The sequence below is a fragment of the Arachis stenosperma genome, chromosome 2, assembly GCF_014773155.1.
Source record: "Arachis stenosperma cultivar V10309 chromosome 2, arast.V10309.gnm1.PFL2, whole genome shotgun sequence".
Taxonomy (NCBI): Eukaryota; Viridiplantae; Streptophyta; class Magnoliopsida; order Fabales; family Fabaceae; genus Arachis; species Arachis stenosperma.
The window spans coordinates 50394311-50421932 of record NC_080378.1 but is presented as its reverse complement, the minus strand read 5'-3'; the positions used below and the strand labels follow the sequence as shown (position 1 = coordinate 50421932).

General features: G+C 34.6%; 2 protein-coding genes across 11 annotated transcripts; one reads left to right on the top strand and one right to left on the bottom strand.

The window, feature by feature from the left end:
• Positions 1 to 1534: 1534 nt before the first annotated feature.
• Positions 1535 to 5999, bottom strand: LOC130960277 (serine/threonine-protein phosphatase PP1-like). 5 transcript variants are annotated; one of them, XR_009079051.1, is made up of 4 exons: positions 5698 to 5999; positions 3328 to 3887; positions 2838 to 2998; positions 1535 to 1900 (listed from the first exon to the last, which is right to left on the bottom strand). XR_009079051.1 is itself a non-coding variant. In XM_057885645.1 (4 exons), the coding sequence occupies exons 1-4, from the start codon at positions 5870 to 5872 to the stop codon at positions 1877 to 1879; spliced, it is 978 nt and encodes a 325-aa protein (XP_057741628.1). In that variant the 5' UTR covers positions 5873 to 5996; the 3' UTR covers positions 1535 to 1876. The 5 variants fall into 5 exon arrangements, 3 of the variants coding, with proteins under 3 accessions (XP_057741628.1, XP_057741629.1, XP_057741627.1); XM_057885645.1 differs by having other exon boundaries at positions 2838 to 3056; positions 5698 to 5996; XM_057885646.1 differs by lacking the exon at positions 1535 to 1900 and adding an exon at positions 1914 to 2251 and having other exon boundaries at positions 2838 to 3056; positions 5698 to 5901.
• Positions 6000 to 9572: 3573 nt separating this feature from the next.
• LOC130959218 (uncharacterized) lies at positions 9573 to 12947 on the top strand. 6 transcript variants are annotated; one of them, XM_057885276.1, is made up of 11 exons: positions 9573 to 9828; positions 10081 to 10111; positions 10224 to 10308; positions 10403 to 10454; positions 10603 to 10646; positions 11105 to 11162; positions 11571 to 11681; positions 11767 to 11824; positions 11969 to 12065; positions 12535 to 12570; positions 12695 to 12947. In XM_057885276.1, exons 3-11 carry the CDS (start codon positions 10231 to 10233, stop codon positions 12833 to 12835), a joined length of 675 nt encoding a protein of 224 aa, XP_057741259.1. In that variant the 5' UTR covers positions 9573 to 9828; positions 10081 to 10111; positions 10224 to 10230; the 3' UTR covers positions 12836 to 12947. The 6 variants fall into 6 exon arrangements, with proteins under 6 accessions (XP_057741259.1, XP_057741257.1, XP_057741260.1 ...); XM_057885274.1 differs by having other exon boundaries at positions 10600 to 10646; XM_057885277.1 differs by lacking the exon at positions 10081 to 10111.
• The last annotated feature ends 14675 nt before the right edge of the window (positions 12948 to 27622 follow it).

Genomic DNA, 27622 nt, shown 5'->3' with positions numbered 1-27622 from the left:
ATCCTCCCTTTTGGTGTTGAAAGGGGTATACGAATCAAACTTTAGTGTTAATTTAAATGGTTGTTTATTTGTTTTATTATTTGTATATTGTTTTGCTTTTTCTTTTCTCTGTTAGGGTTAGGCCTCTTTGTTTTCCAAATTTGTCAAAGCTCTTCTATTTCAATATGGCTTGTTACCTTTTCTTGGAATTTGTCCAATGTCTTCGACTTCTTAACAACTATAGTTTCCTAGAATTTTCCAGGGCAAAGCCCACTTTTCAAGGCATGCAAGTAGACTTATTGGTTAAGGTTAGGTATCTCCATAGTTGCCTTGACAAACCTCGTCGAGTAATCTTTATTACTTTTATATTGTCCTTACTTTATGGTGTTGAGATAATCTGAGTCATGTACATAGATCTTTGATGCAGCAAAATTGTTAACGAAAAGGTCGGCCAGTTCGTCAAAATTTGATATAGAACCTGCAGGAAAATTAGAAAATCGGATCAAGATAGCACCATCTAAAAAGGTAGGAAATGTACGATAGAGTATTGGACCGGATGCACTGTTCATGAACATCATTGTGTAAAACTTGGTGACATGTATGTTGGGATCGCCAATCCCTTCATAAGGTTTCAGTGTTGTTGGCAAGGTGAAATTTTTTGGCATTTAAAATCCATGATGTATTTTGAAAATGGATTGGTCCGCTTCACCGTTAGCATCATGGAGGTTGTTATTATGGGCTTGGCTTCTAACGTGTGTTTGTTGTGATCATCCTTGTTTTCAGTGTTCTTGTGTTCTCCTCTCTTACTTTGGCTATTTTGTGTCTGATGTAATAGGTCGGCCATTCATTGGTTTTCTACTCGTAAAGACTTGTTGATGACCAATAGTTCAGCTTGAGTGGAGGGAGGATAGGGTTGCTTAGCTCGTCCGCCATAAGTTATGACCTGTAAAAAGGTGGCGATAATAAGGTAGAAGAGACGAAGGTGGGGTTAGTTAAACTTGGCCCCACGGTGGGCGCCAAATGTTCCTAGGTCGATGACTGGCTTCAAGGTATAACTCGTCTTGTTCAACGCTCGAACACGCTTCTCTTTAAATTGGATGAGGTATACGTCGGCTTCTTCAGGAACGGCGGTGGTGGACACTTGCAAAGGTACTCCAACACTCAAGTTAGAAAGAGTATCAAATGAAGGATATAATATTCATAGTGAATAGCGTACTTTCTTCATCTCAAAAATTTTTTTGTATTTATAAGGTTGTTTATATTAAAGACAGATATTGATATTCTCAGAGGTATTGAGAATATTAACCTAATTATGTGGTAATTGCTTCTGAATGATATTTGACTTTATAAAATAAATCTGTTAGAAGGATTCAACCGCATGTTTATTTGATTTGGATTTCATGCGGTTTTATTATGCACATTTATTATAGTTTCGATTTATAGTTAAATTCAGTTTGGCTTTATATGTAACGGATCATTATGCATGTTTCAAAATAACCCTTGCTTCAACTAAATGAATAATACATTGAAATAAGTCACTATATATTTTGACAGATTTCATCATAAATTAATTTTTCAAAATACAAATTTAGTCAAAGAAACAATATTTTGAAACAAATAAAGTAATAATGTTGTCCTATCTTGAGTTGTAATATATTTGTCGGAGATAAGTAAACATCTACATGAATCTATTACAACTTTTTGTTTTCATGGACAATTATTAGAAAAAACACAACTATACTCTGATAGGGAATTGTTAATATTGTTAGTTTGTTCGCTTCATAGCTGATAAGGTATACCGCCAAATGCATTCTTCCGTAATATTGAAGTGATGAACACTACCAATTTCTCGAAATCGATTTTGGGTGTCCAAAAGATTTCTGTCAGCTAGCACACTTCATACTTTACCACCAAGAAATGCCTGCACAAAATGATGAAAGCAAAATATAGCCACAATTATTAAAGTTGGAACAAACAAATGCTGTGAATGTTAGCAACCATCCTTTTTTTGTGTTACTTTACAATTTTAGTATATTGAAAAGTATATATAAAATCTCATTAAGAAAACTGAGAATTAAACTGAGCATGCTTGTATTTTTCATCTGTGCTAAACCGCCGCCAACCGATCGACTCGTTACCAACTGATCCACCTCAAAACCAACCGAATGCGTGCCTGCTCACCATAAACACCTCAACTGCCGATCGACTGACCTAACAGGCCGATCGTCAACAGGCTGATAGCCATTGGAATCCCTTGGACGACTCCCTTAACCTACCACATGAGGCTGGCGATACTGACAATCTTTATCTAATAAATAAATTTGTAATTGTTATATAAATTTTTAGTTGCTACCAAGATGATGTATGTATGTACTAAGATTTGGTAAAGAAGAATGTTAAATATTATGGAATTTTTTATTTGATAATAACGATCAAATTTTATTAACATATGTTTTTTCTTAAAATGAATAAATATCTAAATTAGTTTCAAAAAATTTTAGATTGAATATTTTAATTTAATAATTTTTTATTTTTTAAAAATTTTTAAGAATTATTTTTATTAGACAGTTTGTTCCTTTCATCATTTTAAAGAATCACTAATTTTTTTATAGTAATATTTTTTATGTCTTATAATAAATTTTTAAGGACTTATTTATTTAATAAAGATATTAACATTCTAACTAAAAGTGACTGAAAAATTAATTTGTATAAGAGAGAAATTTTCGAAGATTATAGAGAATAAAAAATTATTTGAAACAGAAAGTACTCAATCTATAACTTTTTAAAAATTAATTTAGATGTATACTTTATAAAAACTTTAACAATAAATAAATAAATTATTTCATAAATAGCAATACCTTGATTTTGGTCGGAGTGCTAGACTTAACTGCGCTGGTGCTCGCGAAACCGAACTTAGGCCTTTTCTCAACTGGCTTTAATATTTGGAAAGAGCACATAAGTGTCTCGTCAACGCTCATCATTGCGCCAGCATTATCGAACTCTCCACAATAATTGGGTGCTGAAAAGATAGTCACAAGTTGTCTATTAGCAAAGAATTCATATCCATCTTCAACAACCTGCAAATTTAAAGATATAAATATAAATCAGCCGCCTATGTGCTTGAATTTTAGTCAATTATGTTGTATGAGTCTATATTTTAAGATTTGAACTATGTTAGATGTACATCAAAAATTAAGCAACAAATCAACTACAATATAAAATAGATATTGAAATTAACATACACATTAAAATCGAATCAAACAATACTATATTTATACACAAATAAATAGAGACTAATTTTTTATGTATACATATTATTTTTATTAAGATCATAGACGAATGTAAAACCTGATGAGCTCGACAAATCAAGTCAAGATCATGCTTCTCGAGAAACTGTGTGACCCTATCAGCTCCAAAAGTATATGAAACTCCGCGTTCGTTGGCTCCCCAACCCTCAATGTCTCCACAAGGATCAGACCAAAGAAGGTCACACAGCAAGCCGGTTTCGGGGACTTCGGTCGGACGAGGCAGGCTCCTTATTTGGTTTAGATTACGCAAGTCCGGCGAGAGTCCGCCGTGCATACATATTATCTTATCATCAATGAGAGCGGCCAGGGGCAAGCAGTTAAAACAATCTGTAAATGTTTTCCACATCCTAACATTGAACCTCCTTTTACATTCGTCATAGAATCCATAAATACGGCTTATAGAAGAACATTCGTGGTTGCCCCTAAGAAGGAAAAAGTTTTCTGGGTATTTTATCTTGTATGCTAAAAGAAGACATATTGTCTCCAGACTTTGCTTCCCACGATCCACATAATCTCCTAAAAATAAGTAGTTGGACCGAGGAGGAAATCCGCCATGCTCGAAGAGTCTTAGAAGGTCGGGATATTGACCATGGACATCTCCTGTTGGTGTAATAAGATGTTAGCTCCTACTTAATTTTAGAAAGGAATTCTTGATCTAGGCAAAAAGACAGTAATGTACAATAATTTTCACTGAGTTTATATGAAATTAATAATTAGGAGTTATTAAATAATTTAAAAGTTGAAATTTGATAAATTTAATTAAATTATAATTTTAAACTATTAATTTTATTTAAAATTAATAGTTAATTCTACCTGACTTTCTATCTTTATTTTTCAAAACCATTCAAATAGTGCAAATAAAAAGTAGTATTTTTTTAATGCAATAATATATAACTAAATGTGTGTATAATGTATATACGGTGCATACATAAATAATTATTCAACTTTCATAACTACAAACCAATTAATATTTGTAATTGCACAAACTACTGCTAATGAATTAAACAGGAGCAATGCATACTAATCTGGAAAAAATAAAGAAGATATCAGAGTAATACAGTTATTTAATAACCGGTTCCCTTAATTAAAAGGTCGTAAACTGCCTGAAACAGAGTATTTAGTTAGAGGTACATTACATCAGAAAAACAGTTTAGAATATGCTTATTCTCATAGTCGATGTTGTTAGCGTACTGAAAAGAATTATCCATCGTTAAATCCGTTATTACCGATTTTACCATTTTTGCTTAAATCCTAACCACTTCACCGATAGAGTCAATTCTGACACTTAGTTGTGCAAGTCAATTCACTTTTCATTTTCTAATGTATTTTATTTATGTTAATGAATTATAATTAAAATAATATAGTTTTTCTATACTTATTTAAAAGTTTGGTTTGAATTTCTCTATTTTTAATAAAAAAAAATATATTTTGTTCTAGGAAATAAAAAAAATGTATTTTCTTCTCGGAGAAGATGGGATAAGCAAGTAACATTAACAAGGTATTAGTCTACACATGAGATAAAATACTAGGTGAGAACAAGATACATTTAAATTGCGTCATAAATGAAATAAGCTTATTAAAAAATTGTCTTATCTTGAGATCGAGATAATAAGTAATAAAATGTTAAAAAATAAATACTTCAAATTGTATCTATATATGCAATTTTATATTTATTTTATTTTAAAAAATTCCGACAATTCTCGCTTGAAACCCTTACTATTTTTATCGGACTATCAGATAAATAAAAAGTAAAAACTAAAAGAGAAAATACAAAAAATTAATTTTTAATTAGTTAATATTATTTAATTTTAAATTTTTTTATATTTTTAAATAATTTAAATTTTACGATTTAAATTTTAGAATTTAGATATTGTGAGTTACGTCTAATTTGGATAAATAGCTTTATAAAGCTCTTTTTAAAAAAAAAGTTTAAATAACAAATATTTTATATTAAAAATAATTTATACATAAATTATTTTATATTTAATTTTTTAATCCTAAAAGTATTTATTTTAAATGAAAAATAATAAAAAATTTATTATAAAATAAGTCTTTTTTATTTTTTTATAAACACTTAAATAATTTTTTAAAAAATTATAATTTAATTTTAAAAATTATAGCAAACGTTATTACTATAAATTTTCATATGTTAAAAATTAAAAAAAATCCTTATATACCTATTCAAACTTGTCCTTAAGATCTAAAATTTAAAACAAGTAATTGACTAGCGCGTGCGGCTGAAAATAAAGTTGACTCCCTATCATTATTCTAACTAAAAACTAAAACGAAAACTTATTTTTCAAACTCATTAATGGAAGAAAAACCTATAGATCATTATTATATACTAAAATTCAGGAAGGACCGAAGAAACAAAATTAAATTAAATAGAAAAGAGGTTGGAAATAGATACCACATATCTTAATTGGAGCCTCTAGTTCCAAGAGATTGGGCTGCCTCAAGAAGATATTTTTGGAAACTACACAAAGCTGCTTGATTTCTGCCTCAGAAAGCTGCACCTGTTTCCCAGGTCTTCCTCTAACATCAAGCAACCTACTGATGATACCATCAAGAACACCGCGTTCCATCAAAGATCGATATAAAGGAACAAAGAGAGAAAATGGCTAAAGGAGAATAAATTAAAGAAGTGTGTTTATGTTGGTAAGGTTCTTCTTATATAAATGGCATGACTTAGAAAACAAGGAATGGAACTCCAATGTGGGAATCCTACTTATTAGTTTTTTTTTTTTTTTTTTTTTTGTGGGGGAATATAATCTTTTTGAGGATCACTACTCATCACTTTCTTTGGTTCGGTTTATAAAAGTTTATGGAATGAACGGTGATAGTTGAAGTTGGAAGGAGAAGAATATAGTGTGTGTTTGGATTTCAGTTTGCAAATGGGAGTTTGCACAAAATTGATTTTATAAAATTGATTTTGATGAAAAGTAAGTTTGGGTTAACGTGATTTATGTTTGACAATTTTTATATCAAAATTGATTATAGTAAAATAAATATTGTTTGGATTATACTACTCAAAATCACTTTTAGATAAAAAATTACTAAAAGAAACATTCATCTAAATAATTTTTTTTATATACATGCAAAATCAGAAAACTAACAAAAATAATATAAAAAATATTTATTATATAAATAAAATAAATACAATAAAAAATAAAAATATGAAAAAGAGTATTATAAATTTTATAATATCAAACAAAAAGAAAATATTCTATAATTTTTCTAGTCAGTACTCTTTAATTTAGTATTATTTTAGACTATAAATTTTTATTATTTGTATGACTCTATTATTATTTATAATTAATTTTTTATTTATTTGTCCTTTTTTTATAGGATCATAATTTATATTATACAAAATTTTGATAATAAACGTAGTATATAATAATTACAATTATAAATATTACAAAGTCAGAATAAATAGATAAAATTAATACAAAACAAAAATAGAGTACATCAAAGAATAGAAAAAAAATGATAAGAAATTATAAAAATTTCATAAAACCAACAACATATATCATATGAACAAAAAATTACAATAAAATCAAATAAAAAAATAAAAAATTTCATACACAACATAAATACAATGTAAGAAAAAGATAGAAAAAAAGAATTTATATGAACAAAAAATAATAAAAATATCATAAAAAAAAGTTAACTACATTTGTCATATGAATAAAAGAGCACTACACAAATAATATAAAAATATTTATCATATAAATAAAAAATATAAATAAAAAATATAAATAAAAAATATAAAAATTAAAATATAAAAATGAATATTAAATATAATAAAAATTAAAATATTTAATTTGCTGGTAATTGAAACAAATCTGAACTATTTTGATGAAAAAAAGTTGTAACTAAAAATTATGAAGAAGTAGGAAGAACTATAAAGAACTAATCTTTTTTATAGAAGAAAATGGAGGGTATGGTTGGTAAAAAATAAATAAATTTTTCATCTAATTTTTCAAGGGTGATCACCAACCATGAACGTGAAACGCAGAAGCTACAAATTTTAGCTTCTCCTGAACGTGCGTTCAAAGGCAGAATCATTTCTGCATTTAGAAAAACAAAAATTGCCAAACATAAAAGTGAAACTTTCAAGAAGTTCAAACGCACTTCTATCCTCTCCAACGTGGTTGCCAAACACACCCATATTCGGTTGGAGGAGAAAAAGAGTAGAATTGAAACAAAAACACAAAAAGAAACTAGTACTACGTACTCATCATTAATATATCATTGTGCGCTGCAAATAGACAGGAGAAGAAAAGAAAAGAAAAATAAAAAATGAAGAATAAGTTTCGGGGGAAGGAATTGAATGAGAAGTAGAGTGGACTTTGGATTATAGTTATTGTGACAGAATCTATGATTGAAACTGTTAAATTATTAGTTTATTGGTTCAATTAATGAGTTATTGGTTTTTTAGTAAAACCGATCACATAAATAATAAATATAAAATTATCAAAAATCTAAAACTAAAATTTAGAATATATATTTTTATTAATATTTTAAAAATAATCAAATTTTAACTAATTATAATTAATAAATTATAATTTGATAATTACTAAATAAGTATATAAAATTTTAGTATTTTTTCATAATAAAAATTATAATATAATTAATTTAAATATAAGTGAGTATAAATTTAAAATAATATCTAAAAAATTATTATACGTTTTACTATATAATTAATAATTAATATAAAAAGTAACAAGAAATAACATAGCTTAATAACAAGGCAAGAAAACATATAGTCATAAAAAGAATTAGAGTTCAAACCACATCTTGATCAATTTTAAAATTTTCTCTCAAGCGGTTTGGTTGGATCAGCTTTTTTGATTTTGACAAATTTTTATCGATTTTCATCCCTAAACGGTTCTGGAACTGGAGCAGACCGAATGAAAGTTCGATTCACCAATTTTTCGGTTAAATTAGCCATTCTGATCTAATTTTTACTGTAACATCCCGTATTTTTTAAAATTTAAATATGAATAAATTATGATTTTATCTTATTAGGTTTGAATTTTATAATTTTAGAAATTATTCTACTAAAAGTAATTAAATAGATTAGGAGATAAGTTGATTTTAAATTAATCAAAATTCTAATGTAATTTTATTATAATTTAATATATGCATAATTTCAATAATTGAAAAATAAAAAAGAATTATATAGTTTAATTTAACTAATTTCTATTATGAATCAGTTATGATTTATTTTTTTTAATTTAAATTCTTTATTTTTTAGAAACTAATCCGTTAAGAGTAATTAAGTTAGTTTTATGAATATTTGGAGTTAAGATAATTAATATTGTGGTATAATTTTATTATAATCTGTTATTTAGTATAATTGAAATTAAAGTTTAGATAATGAGAAAAATAATAAACAGTTATATGATTTAATTTAGGTAATTGATATTTTGGATTTAAATTATATTTTATAAAATGTCATTAATATATTCATTTTATAATTTGAATTAGAAATAATTATTCGAATTCAATGATATGTTGATAAATGGAATTTTATGTGTTTCGAAAGTAACTTTTACAGTATTATATTTGAATCCTAAATTGTTATTTTATCTTGAATATTTATAAAATTCATAAGTTACTTGTGTATCACCCTACCACACAGAATCTTATGCTTAAGTCATAAAGCTGAGGTGGCAAGGTATTACGACCTTTAAAAGTAACATATATATATATATATATATATATATATATATATATATATATATATATATATATATATATATTTTAAATAGAAGCCTGTGAAGAAAAGTTTAAAACAAAAGTCGTAACACTCACATGGACGATAAACATAAACTGCATAGGATACGAATAAAATGGCAAAAATATATACACATACTACACTATGTTTTAGCGACAAATTTTTAGTGGCAATAACATAATAGCCACTAATTTTTTAATTTAAGTTATCTTTTTGTGACAATTATATATTTGCCATTATTATTATATATTATAATGGCCATTGTTATTATTGCCATTAATAAATATAAAAAAATAATTTAAAACAAAATTTTAGTAACCATAAAATTATGGCCAATATTATTTTTATTAAAATTATACTGTAATGACCATTATTATTATTATTATTATTATTATTATTATTATTATTATTATTATTATTATTATTATTATTATCACTACTTTTTTAATAAAAAAATATTAGTGGCCATAAAATTATGGTTAGTATTATTTTTATTAAGATATGTTTTATCTAAACTGAAGAAATAAAAAATTTCAGACAATTGAAAGAAGGGAATTTACTGTATGAAGAGAACCAAAGAAATAAGAAATTCAGAGAAACAAAGAGAGAAGAGAGCCTGAGCTCACCGCCGAAGCTCACCGGAGCCGTCGCTGTCGCTGTTGCCTTCGCAACCGCAGTTCAGATCAAGCAAAGGCTCATACCCATCACTTTCTATCTTTCTCTCTGGTTTTCGATTTAAGGCTCACGAACTCGCTCTTTGACTCAGATCGTTCTTGCAGCTCCGATCTGCTCCTTCAGGTATCGCCGAGTCGACTCGTTCGCAGCTTCGATCTACTTTGCTCTCTCTTACAACTCCTTCATTTCATTCTCTTGCAAGTTAGATCTTCGCGTTTGCATTACTTATTATTTTCACTATTTTAGATCTTGCGGTTCCAGTTCTTAAGCTTTGAATTTAGTTTTCTGCTATTAATGCTAATTCTTGTTCGTGCAATTGAAACTATGTGTCGTCAATTGAACTGTCGTTTGGTTTATTTTTATTTTCAATTTAAGGAATCTGCAATTTGGATGATGCTTGATTAAGGTTCGTTCTTTGCAACTTATTTGTGTGCTTTTATGGTTTCATTCCGAGTAATGCATATGGTTTACAAGGGTTTTGTTTCTGTAATTCGTTTTAATCGTAGCATGATTTACAGATTCAATATGCTTATGACTTATGAGTTGCTGACAAATCCCTTGTGGAAAAGAGATTATGACCTATTTGGAATTGATGATCAACTTGTGAGTATTTCTTTCTCATTCTTTGAATACTTGTGCATATTTTCTACAATTGTTCCCTGCTTGTTTCTCTTATAATGTGGTCTATTGGTGGTAGCATATTCTTGAGAATGCCAGCAAGAGTTGTGCTGATATTCCTCCTCCTTCTGGTTAGTTAACACTCCAACGTGATTGATGAGAATTTATATAGATCCTTTTAGTAGGATATAAGACGAGCAAAATATTTTAATTTTGATTTACATTATTTTAACCTCTCAAGGCCTATTGATCATTCTCATAAAGTCATTACCGCAGTAGACTTCCAGTCTATATTTCCAGTTACAAAGCCATGGCTAATTCAGGTATATTCAGCATAGAATATACTGATATATTTTAATTTCCTATCGTTATGATTATTGCATTTCACTATTAGAATTCCTTTCAGTTGAATTTTATTAATGATGAGTATTCGAGTTTGTGAATGGTCAGTTTTGTATTTTTCAAATATCTCAAGCATCATGTATTGGTTTCTTCCTGTAACAATATGCTGGCAAATGAGTTATTTTGTCATTACTTTATCTCTAAAATTTGGAAACTAAGAACGTTATTGGTTCAAATTTGTAACTTTGAATGCTTAATTAATTTATAGCAAGTTTACTTTTGGGTTTGTAGCTGTCTCTCAAAAGATAGGTTTGATTGATCTTGCCTTTTCAAACTCTGTATCACACTATCACTCTCTTGCCTGATTCCACAATTTTTAATTTCTTTATTGTTTCATTGATGCCTGACTTGATATCCATGCTAAATGCATTTGGATCAGTTATATTCATCGGGGAGCAAACGCTGTGCTCAATTTTCAGAATCCTGGAATAAAATTGGTATGTTTATTGATGATGAACTCCTGTTTGTTTGTTATTGTTATTGTTATTGTTAATATCAGAAACTACATGTTTGTTTCATAATGAAAGGATATTTTTGTATTGAGTGATTGTGCCTTTTCCGTTTCTCCCTTTTTGTGGAGGGCTTCTTCATCCAAAATGATGGCAGGGTACCAATCTATTTTTCTTCCTTTTTTCTTGGGAAGAAGATTTTCCTTTCTTAAAGAGATATGCCAACATTAACTCAATTAATTGAGCTTAACTACATCTCAAAAGCTTGCTGCTGCATGTAGAGGGTTGTCCAAATACTTATAAATGCTATCATCTTTAAGTGATTTAGGACTCTTACCATTATATTGCTCACTACTATATGGACGAGATGATTCTGACTAATTCCTTTGCATTTAGCTTCTCTATTGCATCCGTTTGCAAATACTGGTATGGTGGAACTTGGTGAGGTGCAATTGGCTGTCTACCTAGCTGATAAAAGATCAACAGAAAAACCTTACTTCATAAATGGTATGTGCTTAATACAGTCAAAGTTCTAGTTTTGAATTGAGAGAAGGATCATGTCTGGCTTATCTTGACATATTGAACTATTCAGGAATTCCATATCTTCTTGCTATTCCTCCCGGATGCTGTGATGTAAAATGTTTTAGTAGGTGAGTTTTACTTTAAGACCTGTATTTGACAATAGTGGCAACTGCAATTTTATAAATCCTTTACCACTCAATTGTCAGCAGATATATTTAACATCGATGGTTACACATTATTACATACATGTTACATGATTTCTTCCCACATAGATTTGATGGAGAGCTTATTGTGGACAAGGTTACAAATTGGTTTGCAACAACTGTACTGGCTTTACCTCAAATTAACTACTACTCGAAGGAGTCACTAGTAATTTTTCTGAACTCTAAAGATATAATACTACTCGTTTGTGTCAATGTGCCAAGCAGAGTTCTCTATCTCTCAAAATAAAAATGTCTGTCGTAGTGATACAATCCTTTAAACGCTGGTGATTTTGGTGGCAAACCACAGTGGTTGTTGGAGAATTAAGTTGCTAAAGAAAAATATCACGGTGGAGCAAGGTGACTAACAAAAGAGAGGATGTGATTGGTTACAATAAAATAATTAAAAAAGCATTTCATCAGCCTTTAGTTATTGTATTGGCAATGAGGAAAGGAGAAGCATAGTTCATGGTACTGGTCTGTTAAACACAACTGAAGCCTAAATAGGGTTCATATAGTAAATATGAAGATCAATTCACCCTTGCACTTGATTTCCTTTTGGCATTATAATTCGTCTTTGCTTAGAGTTCTATGGTTACCGAGTGGAAGTTTATTTTAAAACTTTCAAAATATTTCAGGTGCCAAAACTTTTTGGAAAGAGTACTCATCATAAGGTACAATTCCCTTTCTTATTGCCACATGCTGATTTCAAAATGTTTGATTCGTTGGTTTTCTAACACAAATATTGTTTTATAAAGGACATTAATGGTTTAGTTTCTGTGGACCCTTGGTTTATAGGTAAAAGTAATCTTTTTCACGAAATCTGGGGAACGTGCTGCTCCATTTATTCGACAAGCAGCAAAAGACTATTGGGATTATGCTTCATTCGCATTCATTCTTTGGCGGGAAGAGGAGTCTTCCTATTGGATGGGAGCGTAAGTGATGATTTTTACAAAAATTAATCTTGTCAAAAGATTATTCTATGTACTACTTTTCCATGTAGATGATACACAATTTTGAAATGTATTTTGGTTTTTTTTTTTTTTTTTTTTACTTTCTGCAAAATATATTTAAAGTCAATGAAATGACAAACAAACCTCTATTGTGTATTGAGATATTGCTTTTAGCATTCTAATTTATCAAAATGAACATTTTAATAGAAAATTTATTTCAAATTTTCCTTGTCAAAATTCAAATGCAAATTATCATTATTATTATTATTATTATTATTATTATTAAAGGGAGTATAATTAAAAAAAGTCTTTAAGATTTTAGCAGCAATAGTAATGGCAGCTAAAAGTGAATAATATTATAATTTTAGAATTTTTTTAGTGGCCATATAAATTGCCGGTAAAATGGATTTTAGCGGCAATAGTAATGGCAACTAAAAGTGAACAAGGTTTCCATCTTAGATTTACTTTTAGTGACCATATAAATTGCCAAGAAAATAGCCGTTAAAAGTTATATACTTTTTACGGCTATTAAAATGATCTTTACCGGCAAATGTTATAATGGCCACTAAAACTTTTTAGCGACGAAGCATAAGACGGCTAATGTCTAATTGTCGGTAAATATATTAGCGGCTATTTTTATTGCCGCTAAAAGTAAAATAAATAGCCGCTAAAAGTGATTATTTTTGTAGTGCTAGAAGATTTTCAAGGATACAGATAACAAAGCTCCTGACTCGGCTTGCGAAGTTTAAACCAGCCAGAGCATATATATACATATATACAAATAAACCCAAGAGTAAGCCAATACAGAAAACTGACAACCTGTTTCTTCGAGTCAACCTTTAAGAGGAACAAACATAAAATACAAGGTGGAGAATCTAAATACATATATAAATATGAGTAGAAGTACAACATTGAGCCCCAAGAGTTTTTCACTTCAACCGAGTCTCTAGAAAACAAGGTGGTGCTTTTCGACCTACATCTGAAAAACAGCAATATTGTATGGGATGAGAACCGGGAGTTCTCAGTATGGTTAAGGTGCCCACATGTATAATAAATAAGGTCTCGGGAAGTCAAAAGCGATCCTAGAACCCCGACACTCAGATATGATATAATCTTAAAGGAAATAACTAAACCATAAATTCGGTTATAACGCTCTAAGGTAATCCAAGTCACAATATAACTCTAACCCTTGCTTCCACTTTCACCTAACATAACATTCTAAGGCATTTTACCACTTACTAATAAATCATTGTTAACCAACCTTTACCACTGGTCCAACCAGTCACGGCCTAAGGCCCAAATCAAACCAACCTGGCCTCCGGCCCAAATAAACTCAACCGGGCCTCTGGCCCAAATAAGCTCAACCCAACCTCCGGCCCTTTTCAAAATAATTCATCATTATTATCAGTTTACCACCAAAGTACCCAAAACAGATAGACAATCACAAACACAAGGAAATACACGGCAAACACATTTAAAGAATAGTTACAACAAGTATCTGATAAACCACTATTTTATGGTTTATAATGTGTTTAATTGTGTGGTTTTATCATGGTCTTTACCTACTTATTCATATAATTATCATGCATTTATATTTCCTTCCTAAAATTATTACATGATTGAAAACTTACTTCCTGGAGACCTTTAATTAGGTATTTTAATCCCCCTTTATTCCATTCGATGCTGTGATCCGTGCGTTAAGTGTTTCAGGCTTTATAGGGCATGAATGAGTGGGAGATTGGGAAGGAAGCTTGCAAAAATAGAAGAAATACAAGAAATTGAGGAGATGACCAGCGAGAAGTGACGCGACCTCATGACTCACGCGACCGCGCGGAAGAGAGGAAATCGTGGTGACGCGGCCGCATGGCTCATGCGACCGCGCGGATTGGAAAAGCATAAGCAACGTGGAGGCATGGACGACGTGCCCGCATGGAAAAGCAAAACGCCGAATGACGCGGTCGCGTGACGTGTGCGATTTGCAGAATTTCAGAAGTCGCTGGCAGAGTTTCTGGGCCGGATTTCAACCCAGTTTTCGGCCCGGAATCACAGATTAGAGCCAGGGAACATGCAGAAATAAGAGACACAATTCATTCTGCATAATTTTTAGTTTTAGATCTAGATTTACTCCTCCCCTAGGTTTTTCACTCACTTGAGCATTCATAATTAGGATTGGAAGATTTTGGCTTTAGCTTTTGAGAAGAGTCTACCTCCGGTACTAGTCATCTTATTTTGTTATATACTTTTTATATTTATTCTTCCATATTCTTAATCCCTCTAGAGTTGACATTGGATTATTTCTACAAGTTATTAATATATACTATTTTTATTTTCAATTAATCCTTTTATTATTATTTATCATGTCTTCTTTTATTTTCACCATTAATTCTGTGAAATTTATAATTATGATGAGTGAGTAGTTCCATGACTTGATTGGGGGATGATTGAAAGGAACCCTTGAGTTGAATTACTCAAGAGAGAAATTATAATTGGATTTATTGTTGAATCACCATCTAATCATTAACTCTAGTCCTTCCCAAGGGAGAGGATTAGGACTTATGACTAGAAACTGATTTCCAACTTGCTTGACTTTCCTTTACCTAGTAAGGGTTAACTAAGCAGAGCGACTTCCAATTATTAATTAATCTTGAGAGTATTTCAACAAGAATAAGGCTTCCAACTAATCTACCCCCAGTCAAGGATTTTATTTAAAATTAGTTAAATTCTCTAGATTGATTCCTTGCTTATCAACTAAACCATTTTTGAAAACGCCCGATTGATAAAATAGCACATCTCCTTGCAACTCGTTGGGAGACGACCTGGGATTCATACTCCCAGTATTTTAATTTTCAATATTGTGACAACCCCTTTTAAATTGATAAGCGGATTTTCGGCTGGTTAAGGACTGTACTTGCAACGTGTCCCTATTAATAAATTCTTAACTCGCCAATTTCCGCCACGTCAATTTTTGGCGCCGTTGCCGGGGAGTTGCAACAGTGTGCTAGTTTATTGATTGGCATTTATTTAATTGCAATTTTTCTTCTTAATTTTGTTACCATGAGCTGTACGTTTTTCTCGTTAAATGACGCGTTCACTTCCTGATCCAAGCTTGCCAGCATTTGACCCTGAGATAGAGAGAACTATTTCACGTATAAGGCAAGCTCGGCGTCGGCGAGTCCTCTCTGAGGACGAACCTGAACCGTCATCTAAGGAAGAAACAAGCTCCATTTCTACTGATCCAGTTGATTTACGTGCAGGCGACATGGTAGCGCCTAGGAGAGTCACTATCCAGGAGGAAGGAGCCCCTGATTTTACGCTCCAACCATTCTAGGCACACCACCTAGCAATAGCTGTAGATTTTGAAATAAAGTCTTCACTGCTCAACTTGATGCCCAAGTTTCAAGGCTTACTTGCTCAAGAGCCTATCAAACACCTGAGGGATTTTCAGTCTGCTTGTTCTACTGTTAAGCGTAATGGCACTGATGAAATCTCCATTCTGTTAAAAGCCTTCCCATTCTCTCTTGAGGAAAAGGCAAGAGAGTGGTACTAGACTCAACTCGAAACAACTGTATCCAACTGGGATACACTTAGAAGAGAATTTTTGGAGAAATTCTTTCCAGCTGAAGTTGCCGATAAACTGAGGAAAGACATGTCTATGATCATTCAGGATGAATCTGAAACTCTCTATGAATACTTGGAACGTTTCAATAATCTTCTAGAAGCATGTCCGCACCATATGATTGACAAGATAGTGTTGCTCGGTTACTTTACACAGGGCTTGAAATCTCAAGATAGAACCACATTGGAAGGTGCTAGCAATAGGTCTGTGAAAAAGTACAAGACTACAGAAGAAGCATGGCAATTGATCAGCGACTTAGCTGAATCTACCAGAAATCACAGACAGAAACAAGGCCGGTTAAGAGCTGTTGCGGAGGTATCCACTAGTAAAGAGACTGCTGCTATAGCTCAGAGCTTATGTGAAATGACTAACTTGCTGAGGCAGATGCAACTAAATCAACAACAACCACAGCAAGTTCAGCCATCTACACCACAGCACAACCAGCAGTTGGTTCCACAAAGAGTATGCGGAATTTGTGCAGATTACAGTCACTATACCGATGAGTGTCTGCAACTCCAACCGGAAGACAACACTGTAGCAGCCACTCATAACTTTCATGACCGCCCCAATCAAGGGTACAATCAAGGTGGCGGCTATAACCAAAGATGGCAGGATAACTCTAACCAAGGCTGGAGAGACAATTCTAACCAGGGTTGGAGGGACAATCATAACAGAGGAGGCAGAGATAACAATGGAAATCAGAGGTGGAATAACAATAACAACTTCAGGCAGCAGAATCAGAATCAGGCTTACAGAGCATCTCATCTAAGACAGTCTCAAAATTCTCAGCAAACCTCTCAGATCACTTATCCCTCTTCATCCCCTAATGATGAGTTACTACAAGCCATCGATCGGAGACAACAGGCTATGGAAAATAACTTTAATGCTACTCTGAATGGTTTGACTTCTACTTTGCAAGCCCTTGTCTCACAGGTTGGATCATTGACCAACTCCAACAACCAGTCCTCAAGCTCTGGTGGACTTTCCTCTCAACCATTACCCAACCCAAAGGGTGGTATTAATGCCATCACCCTAAGGTCCAGAACCACATTGCAAGAGAAGAATCAGGAAGAGCCAAATCCACCTGAACACACCTCAGCTGAAGAGGTAGTGGAAATGGAAGATGTTGAAGAAGAAAAGAGCATACAGGACATGGCTGAAGACGAAGACGCCAAATCACAGAAAGAAGCACCAAAGGGCGTAGACACTATAGAGGACGTCGTTCCTATTCCATTTCCACAACTTGCAAGGAAGCCCAGGAAGCAATTGGAACCTGATCCCAAAATGGTAGAAATCTTCAAAAAGGTTGAGGTAATTGTTCCCCTTTTGATGTCATTCAACAGGTACCTAATGATGACAAGTCATCATATACCCATTTTTCAAGCTAATTTCACTTGTTTTATTAGTCTTTATGCACTTTCTTGCATCCTAAGTAAGTGATTTGGAATGAAAATGCATAACTTCTTTAAATCAAACAACCACCATGAAATTAATGCTAAATCATGAGGTTTAAGCAAGAATTAATTGATTTTTAATGAATTATAAACCTTATGAGTTTAGAGATACTTTGAGTGGTTGTTTTGGTTTCTTGTAGGTGAAGAAAGGAAGAAAAGAGGAAAAACGTGGCTTAAAGAAAGCGTGGCCCAAGGGAAGAAGAAGTGTGGCGCATGGAAGGGAGGAAGCAAATATTGCCTTCCATAAGGGCACATTGCCCTCCACAAGGGCACACTGCCCTCGAGGAGGGCAACATAATGAAACAAGCTTGAGAAGCAACACTGCCCTGCCCTCCTCAAGGGCGGAGCACAAATTGATGCCAAGGATCAAGGAGAGCAAAAACTCTGCCCTGCCCTCCTCAAGGGCAATATCGGGCTCATCAAAGGAATAAATTCAAGGAAAAAGCTTACCAATGCTTGCCACAAGGATCGAACACGGCACCATGAGGAAGCAAGGAACTAGGCCTTAATTTGGTGCCAAGAAAACCAAGGAAAAGAAGTAGCGTGTGCATCCACCAAGTTTCGAACTTGGAACTTCACTTTTGGAAACACTGCCCTGCCCTCCGAGGGCAGGGCAGCATTTTGTGGTGCACAGCCAGCGCACCAGATTGGCACGCACCAAGGACTCTCGGCAGCATCAGCACGCACGGGCAGCAGAATCTGGCGCACCAAAAACTCTGCTCTGCCCTCCACAAGGGCAGGGCAGCATCCTGCAGCACCAACACGCACGCACCAAGGGACGCACGCACCATTTTCTGCCCTGCCCTCCACAAGGGCAGGGCAGCCTCCTGGAAGCAAAGTTCTGGGCTAAATATTGAATTAAAATCCAATTTAATTCATTTCTTCACCAAATCAAAGCCCATCCAAATCCCAAGATCAGGGCAGCATCCTGCAGCACCAACACGCACGCACCAAGGGACGCACGCACCATTTTCTGCCCTGCCCTCCACAAGGGCAGGGCCTCCTGGAAGCAAATGTTCTTGGGCTAAAATTGAATTAAAATCCAATTTAATTCATTTCTTCACCAAATCAAAAGCCCATCCAAATCCCAAGATCCAAAAATAGAAAGTGTATAAATAGGAGCTAGATTGATGTAATTAGAACCTTTCTTTTGTTTTAGATTTTTAACCTTTACTTTGAGCTTTCTTTTCACTTGAGAATTGAGAGCTTCTTTTGATTTGAATTTTGAGAGCTAGGAACTGAGTTTTCAGGGAATTGGGGAGGAGAATTGATCTCTCTTCTTCCTCGTTCTGCTGGAGCATTTTACTTTCTTGTTTGAGTCTTGGGTGTGAAGAATTGAGGAACTTCTGTCTCAATCCATCAAGAGCTCTTTTTTCTCTGCATACTTAAGTTCAATTACATTCCCTTTACTGTTTCTTCTTCAATTTCTTGTTAATTGCTTTGAGAATTTGGATCTGGGAAGGCAATTGAGATCTAGACTTTGCTATCTAGTCTCTGGAGTCCTGAGATCACATCTTCCTTTTGGTTCTTCTATGAACCTCTGCTGCAATTTAATTCCATTCTGTTTGAATTTAAGTATTTCTAATTCATCTTGCTTTATTACTTGCCGCAAATTTATTTCCATTGCTTAAATTTTGAAATCCCAATCCTCAAATCCCTTTTCATTATTGCAATTTATATTTCTTGCACTTTAAGTTACTGCAATTTACATTTCTTGCACTTTAAGCTTCAGTCATTTAATTTCTTGCTCTTTAAGATTCAGCTCTTTTTACTTCAGTTTCATCAAGTTTTTGGCGCCGTTGCCGGGGATTGATTAGATTGACAATGATTAAGTAAGGTGGTGGTCTAGATTAAGCATTTTTTTCTTTTTAACTAAGCATTACTGTTTGACACATTGTGTCACCTAACCCTCTAACCACATTCTAGCATTAGATGTCCATGTTTCATTTGGTTTGTTTGAGATTCTTGCAAGTCATGGAGGCTGAGGTGCGTGAAGGGAATGAGCAACATACCCAGCCTGCAAGAAGGGTGTTGGCCTCTTACTATCCCAATGCAAGAAACTGCGGGAGTAGCATACTCACTCCCAACGTTCATGCAAATAATTTTGAGTTGAAGCCTCAACTTATCACTCTGGTGCAACATGCTTCTATAGAGGAAGTCCGCTTGAAGATCCAAACCAACACTTATCCATCTTCCTCAGGATTTGTGAAACTGTCAAAACAAGTGGTGTGCATCCAGACATCTACAAGCTACTGCTGTTTCCATTCTCTCTGAAGGATAAGGCCACTCAATGGCTAGAGGCGTTTCCCAAAGAAAGCATCAATAATTGGGAAGACTTAGTGAGCAAATTCCTAGCCAAGTTCTATCCTCCCCAAAGGATTATCAAGCTGAAAACAGAGGTGCAAACATTCATTCAAATGGATGGAGAGTCGCTGTATGATGCCTGGGAGAGATACAAGGCCTTAATCAGGAAATGTCCCCCAGAAATGTTTAGTGAGTGGGATAGACTCCAAAACTTCTATGAAGGGTTGACTCAGAAAGCTCAAGAAGCATTAGATCATTCAGCAGGAGGCTCATTGCAGCTAATGAAGACAGCAGAGGAAGCCCAAAACCTCATAGAGATGGTGGCAAACAATCAATATTTCTTTGCTCATCAAAGACAACGCAAACCAGCCCAGAGAAGGGATGTGCTGGAGCTTGAAGGTGTTGACGTTCTCTTGGCACAAAAACAATAGATCATCAACTTCAGCAACAAATAGAAATGATGGCCAAGAAAATGATGGACTGCAAGGTGTTGCAGTAAACACAATGCCAATCTCAAACCTCACATGGGTGGAATCAATCTGAAGAAATTTTTGGGACATTCAATTTTGAGCAACAAAGCCCTGAGCAGGTGCAATGCATGAACAATACTTCAAGTTCATTTCAACACAATTTTCATGGTAATGCATACAAGACACCCTGGAAGACTCATTCTAATTCAAGGTGGGGTGAGCATCAGAATCAAGGACAAAGGGACTTCAACTCTGGCAGCCTCAGCAACACAAGCAACCATAACCATTCATCCAATAATACTAACCAATTCAAAAATTCACAAAACACATATCACCAACCCCATAATAACTTACAAAACCACCAGAATAACTTTTCCACAACCACATCCCACCCACAAAGTACCCCCACAATTAATTCAGACAACTTCCAACAACAACCATCTCATTTCACACAACTACAACCAAATTCAGACTCTCAAAGAATCTCAAGTCTAGAGAAAATGATGGAGAAACTCATGAAAAATCAAGAAATGACAAGACAAGATCAGGAAGCTGCAAGGAAAGATCAGACCCTGGCATTCAAAAACCAAGAAACCTCAATCAGAAACCTTGAGAGACACATGGGGCAAATGGCTAAGCAAATTTCAGAAATGGATGAGAAGAGAGCAAATGCCTTCCCCAATGTCGCTGAAGAACACCCAAGGGACAAAGGAAAAGCCACAAAATGGGAGGAGTGCAAAGCAATCATAGTGGGAAGTGAGAAGACTATGAAGAAGGAAGCCATCAATTAGGACAAACACAACAGAGAAGTTCCACAAGAAGAGACAGAAGGGAAAAGTAAAGAGGATCTAGAAACCAAAAATGCAAAAATTTCAAAGGGATACAAGAACACCCTTGAATCACAACTACAAGAGAAGAGGGAAGGAGTGAATCCTTGTGTCCCCAAACTTCTATACCCTCAGAGGTTTAAAAAAGAAAATAAGGATAAGCAATACTCAAAATTCCTGGACATATTCAAGACACTTAGCATCAATATTCCTTTCATGGAAGCACTTGAACAGATGCCACTATATGCCAAATTCATGAAAGAAGTGCTGACAAAGAAAAGATCCCTGAAGGAAGGACAGATTGTTGAGATGACAAAGGAATGTAGTGCTATCCTCCAAAGAGAGTTGCCAGAGAAGAAAGATGATCCTGGGACTTTTTACATACCTTGCACCATAGGAAACATAACAATTGAGAAGTCATTCTGTGACCTCGGTGCAAGCATAAACTTGATGCCTTTGTCTCTAATGAAGAAACTTCAAATTTCTGAGTTGAAGTCCACACAAATAGTTCTCCAAATGGCTGACAAATCCACTAAGCAAGCACTGGGAGTTGTGGAGAATGTGTTGGTAAAAGTGGGAAAATTATTTCTCCCTGTTGACTTTGTTATCTCAGATATAGAAGAGGACCCTAACACTCCCATCATCATGGGAAGGCCTTTCCTAGCTACGGGCAGAGCATTGATAGATGTGGAAAAAGGGGAATTGTTGCTGAGAGTGCATGATGAGCATCTAGCATTCCATGTTTTTAAAACCTTGCATGAACCCATTCAAGAAGAAGATTTTATGAAGGATAAGGCCAGAGATCAAAGTTTGAAGGAGGCAGTCAATGAGTTAACTCCAAGACTTCTAAATCATGCTTGAAAGCAGTAGAGATGGTGCAACAAACCAAAGAAGTCAAGGAAGAACTAGATCCAAAACCCCCAGATGAGAAATTCAACATCCCAGACAAAGAACAACCAAGGCAGGGAGTATCTTTTGAGAAAGAAAAGAAAAAAAGGCCAAGAGGGTGGAGAAACAAGAAAATTCCTACTGAAGGCTTTTCACCAGGGGATAAAGTGGTGTTAAACACCCAACCAATAAAGGTGTCTCCACAGTTATCTGAATACTACACTGTGAACCGGGTCTTTTCACTTGAACACCTAGAGATCATCAAAGAGGAGACTGGAAGGAAGTTCACAATAAGAGGTGAAAAGCTGAGGCACTATGATTTTCAGCCTCCATGATCAAAGAATGGAGGATGTCAAGCTAATGACAATAAAGAAGCGCTTGTTGGGAGGCAACCCAACCTGAGGTAGTTCCCTTTTTCTAGCTTATTTCAATAAGAAGGTTGAATAATTGGTCTGTAACGCAAGGAGCTAAGTTTGGTGTTTCACACCAAAACAATCTAAGGGAGAATGAAGGATTCTAAGTTTGGTGTTCCACCAAAAATCTCATTTAAAAACACATTCTCACCTCTTGCATAGTGCTAGCTCTAAGCAATCAAACAAATTATCCAACTAATTAACTGCTTTCTAGCTTTAATTCCATAACCTTTAGCAAGGATACAAGGTTTCACATATGGTTAACTTGTTGCATAAGAGGCAGTGGCAAGCAATTAAGTTTGGTGTCTCCAACACCTAAATAAATTCAAAAGCCACACTCAATTTATGCATACTAACCATGCAATTAAGGGCTTGAGAAGCAAGCAACTTTGAGAAATATGCAGGACATGAGTCAACAATTGAAGATATTGTGCATCTTAACTCAAAGAAAACACAACAGCAGGAAGAATCAAAGGGCTGCAACTTCAAAGGTTGTATCTAAACTTAATCCTTGCTGCTGTGAATTGTTTTGAACATGGAAACCATTATATACCCTGCTAAAGTGTTTATCTAGTTGCAAGTGAAATTGTTTGATTATGTATGCTAAATCTGCATATTGCTTGTCATCCATCACCGAGCTGAATTTTGTGTTGTTTCTCACATGCTTGAATAAAAGAGAATTGTTTGAATTGGAAAGTAAATATCCAATGTTGCATGAGTTAGAATGGAAGTTAATGGTGGTGTATGTGTTTGATTAAATGCATAACTCATGAAATAATTGCTGCATAATCTAATTTTCATTGAAGTGTGAGCTAGCTTGCTGTTATAAAGGTTCTTATCAATAAAGAAAAACCCTTGAGAACAAAAGAAAATAAAACAGAAAGAAAGGAAGAAGAAAAAGCCAATGTGGCAAGAAAAACAAAGAATAAAGGCTGGACACCAATAGCTTGGACCCTAGGACACATGCCTGTGGTGTTCTTGTACTAAGATATGCTTGGATAAGTAAATTCTGAGGGGTATTTCAAAACCCGGTCACTTAGATCAACTGATTTGGGATGACCGATTGAAAGTCCACAATAAAGAGCAACCTAGATACAGAACATTTAGTTATCCAAAGAGATGCTGGGAATCAATGATCCTAGGAAGAAATAGTGAGCCATGTGTCTGTGGTGGAAAGATGTTGAGTAAAAATAAAGCCAAAGGCTACTACTGCAACATTAGACACCAAGCCTCCAAAAGAATAATAAGCTTGTTAAGCAACATGAGAAAAGAAAAGTTAGCAAGGGAGCAAATAAAGAGTAAACCTTATAACAGCAAGTTTAGTAAGCCTTTGAGGAAAAATGTATATTATGTAACAGCAACAATAATTGAGTTATCATTGTCTGCATAAAAACTCCATAAATCAAGTTCTGCTATATGCCTAATAAGGATATGTTTGCTATTCTTGTTCATTTCATTTTCTCTTAGTTTTGATGCTTGCTTGGGGACAAGCAAGATTTAAGTTTGGTGTTGTGATGACAAGTCATCATATACCCATTTTTCAAGCTAATTTCACTTGTTTTATTAGTCTTTATGCACTTTCTTGCATCCTAAGTAAGTGATTTGGAATGAAAATGCATAACTTCTTTAAATCAAACAACCACCATGAAATTAATGCTAAATCATGAGGTTTAAGCAAGAATTAATTGATTTTTAATGAATTATAAACCTTATGAGTTTAGAGATACTTTGAGTGGTTGTTTTGGTTTCTTGTAGGTGAAGAAAGGAAGAAAAGAGGAAAAACGTGGCTTAAAGAAAGCGTGGCCCAAGGGAAGAAGAAGTGTGGCGCATGGAAGGGAGGAAGCAAATATTGCCTTCCACAAGGGCACATTGCCCTCCACAAGGGCACACTGCCCTCGAGGAGGGCAACATAATGAAACAAGCTTGAGAAGCAACACTGCCCTGCCCTCCTCAAGGGCGGAGCACAAATTGATGCCAAGGATCAAGGAGAGCAAAAACTCTGCCCTGCCCTCCTCAAAGGCAATATCGGGCTCATCAAAGGAATAAATTCAAGGAAAAAGCTTACCAATGCTTGCCACAAGGATCGAACACGGCACCATGAGGAAGCAAGGAACTAGGCCTTAATTTGGTGCCAAGAAAACCAAGGAAAAGAAGTAGCGTGTGCATCCACCAAGTTTCGAACTTGGAACTTCACTTTTGGAAACACTGCCCTGCCCTCCGCGAGGGCAGGGCAGCATTTTGTGGTGCACAGCCAGCGCACCAGATTGGCACGCACCAAGGACTCTCGGCAGCATCAGCACGCACGGGCAGCAGAATCTGGCGCACCAAAAAACTCTGCCCTGCCCTCCACAAGGGCAGGGCAGCATCCTGCAGCACCAACACGCACGCACCATTTTCTGCCCTGCCCTCCACAAGGGCAGGGCAGCCTCCTGGAAGCAAATGTTCTTGGGCTAAAAATTGAATTAAAAATCCAATTTAATTCATTTCTTCACCAAATCAAAAGCCCATCCAAATCCCAAGATCCAAGAATAGAAAGTGTATAAATAGGAGCTAGATTGATGTAATTAGAACCTTTCTTTTGTTTTAGATTTTTAACCTTTACTTTGAGCTTTCTTTTCACTTGAGAATTGAGAGCTTCTTTTGATTTTGAATTTTGAGAGCTAGGAACTGAGTTTTCAGGGAATTGGGGAGGAGAATTGATCTCTCTTCTTCCTCGTTCTTGCTGGAGCATTTTACTTTTCTTGTTTGAGTCTTGGGTGTGAAGAATTGAGGAACTTCTGTCTCAATCTCCACTCAAGAGCTCTTTAATTTCTTCTCTGCATACTTAAGTTCAATTACATTCCCTTTACTGTTTCTTCTTCAATTTCTTGTTAATTGCTTTGAGAATTTGGATCTGGGAAGGCAATTGAGATCTAGACTTTGCTATCTAGTCTCTGGAGTCCTGAGATCACATCTTCCTTTTGGTTCTTCTGTGAACCTCTGCTGCAATTTAATTCCATTCTCTGTTTGAATTTTAAGTATTTCTAATTCATCTTCTGCTTTATTACTTGCCGCAAATTTATTTCCATTGCTTAAATTCTGAAATCCCAATCCTCAAATCCCTTTTCATTATTGCAATTTATATTTCTTGCACTTTAAGTTACTACAATTTACATTTCTTGCACTTTAAGCTTCAGTCATTTAATTTCTTGCTCTTTAAGATTCAGCTCTTTTACTTTCAGTTTTCTTTAATTTCTGCAATTCTTCCCTTCCCCTTTATATTTTCTGTTATTTACTTACTGTTGGATACAAAATCACTCAACCAATACTTGATTCGCTTGACTAAATCAACCACTAAACTAAAATTGCTCAATCCTTCAATCCCTGTGGGATCGACCTCACTCATGTGAGTTATTATTACTTGATGCGACTCGGTACACTTGCCGGTGAGTTTTGTGTTGGATCGTTTTCCACACATCACCTAAATACGCAAAGTTTCTAAAGGATTTATGCATACATAAAGATAAAATTAATGAATTAGAAACTATTCCTTTAGGTAGTTCTATATCTGCTTTAATGGGAAATATACCTGAAAAATATAGTGACCCAGGCCCATGCATGGTTAACTGTACAATTGGAGGTGTGATATTTTCTGACTGCATGTGTGATTTAGGAGCATATGTTATAAAATGCCTTTATCTGTATATGATGTTTTGAGGCTCCCTCCTTTAAAAAGGTCGGTAGCTCGTTTTGTGTTAGCAGATAAAAGTATTATTATAGTGGCTGGAGTTGCTGAAGATGTATTAGTGGGCATTAAAGGTCTCACTTTTCCTATTGTTTTTTACATCCTGGAGATGCCCCAACATGACTCAGAGAAGCCATCATCAATCCTACTCGGAAGACCTTTCCTGAAGACCTCGAAGTTCAAATTAGATGCTTTCTCAAGAACATACTCTTTTGAAATAGACGGCCAAGTAGTAAGCTTCAATCTGAATGGAGTTATGAAATACCCTCCAGAAGATCACTCTATCCTCCAGTGTGACATCATAGATGAAACCGTAGCTGAAGTTCACCAGGAAGAGTTTGAAGATAAGTACATAGGACAAGGTCCAAGTGTGGGGAATTTCGAGGATAATGCAGGTACTCTACCACTGCCACCAGTTCCAGATAATCTAGAGCCAGACCATGAACAGAAGTTAGAATTGAAACCCCTCCCTCCACACCTCAAATATGCTTACCTTGAGGACAAGCAGAAGTTTCCAGTTATCATTGCATGGGACCTCACTTCTTAGCAGGAAGAGCAGTTACTTAGTGTGCTGAGGAAGCACAAGAAAGCAATTGGGTGGAGTTTAGCAGACATAGTAGGCATCGACCCTCAAGTTTGTGAGCATAGGATATTTTTAGAAGAAGGAGCAAGACCTGTTCGTCAACCCCAAAGAAGACTGAACCCCACTATTTTAGAGGTTGTCAAGAAGGAAGTAACCAGACTATTAGAGGCAGGTATTATCTACCCCATCTCAGACAGTGAATGGGTGAGCCCAGTACAAGTGGTGCACAAGAAGTCTGGAGTCACTACAGTGAAGAATGAGCATGGAGAGCTCATAGCAACCATAGTATAGAACGCCTGGAGGGTCTGCATTGATTACAGGCGTCTCAACCAAGCTACTCGTAAGGATCACTACCCTCTTCCATTCATTGATCAAATGCTGGATCGCCTGTCAGGTAAATCACATTATTGCTTTTTAGATGGTTACACAGGCTATTTCCAGATTTATAGAGCTCCTGAGGATCAGGAAAAGACTACCTTTACTTATCCTTTTGG

Coding starts and splice junctions, on each gene's coding strand:
- LOC130960277 (XM_057885646.1), bottom strand. CDS start 5,872: ATGGAACGCGGTGTTCTTGATGGTATCATCAGTAGGTTGCTTGATGTT. Junction 3,888..5,697: donor GGCTCCAATTAAGATATGTG/GTATCTATTTCC, acceptor TTACACCAACAG/GAGATGTCCATGGTCAATAT. Junction 2,252..2,837: donor GCACTCCGACCAAAATCAAG/GTATTGCTATTT, acceptor CTCATGTGGTAG/GTTAAGGGAGTCGTCCAAGG.
- LOC130959218 (XM_057885275.1), top strand. CDS start 10,231: ATGCTTATGACTTATGAGTTGCTGACAAATCCCTTGTGGAAAAGAGAT. Junction 10,647..11,104: donor CAAAGCCATGGCTAATTCAG/GTATATTCAGCA, acceptor CATTTGGATCAG/TTATATTCATCGGGGAGCAA. Junction 11,825..11,968: donor GATGTAAAATGTTTTAGTAG/GTGAGTTTTACT, acceptor CTTCCCACATAG/ATTTGATGGAGAGCTTATTG.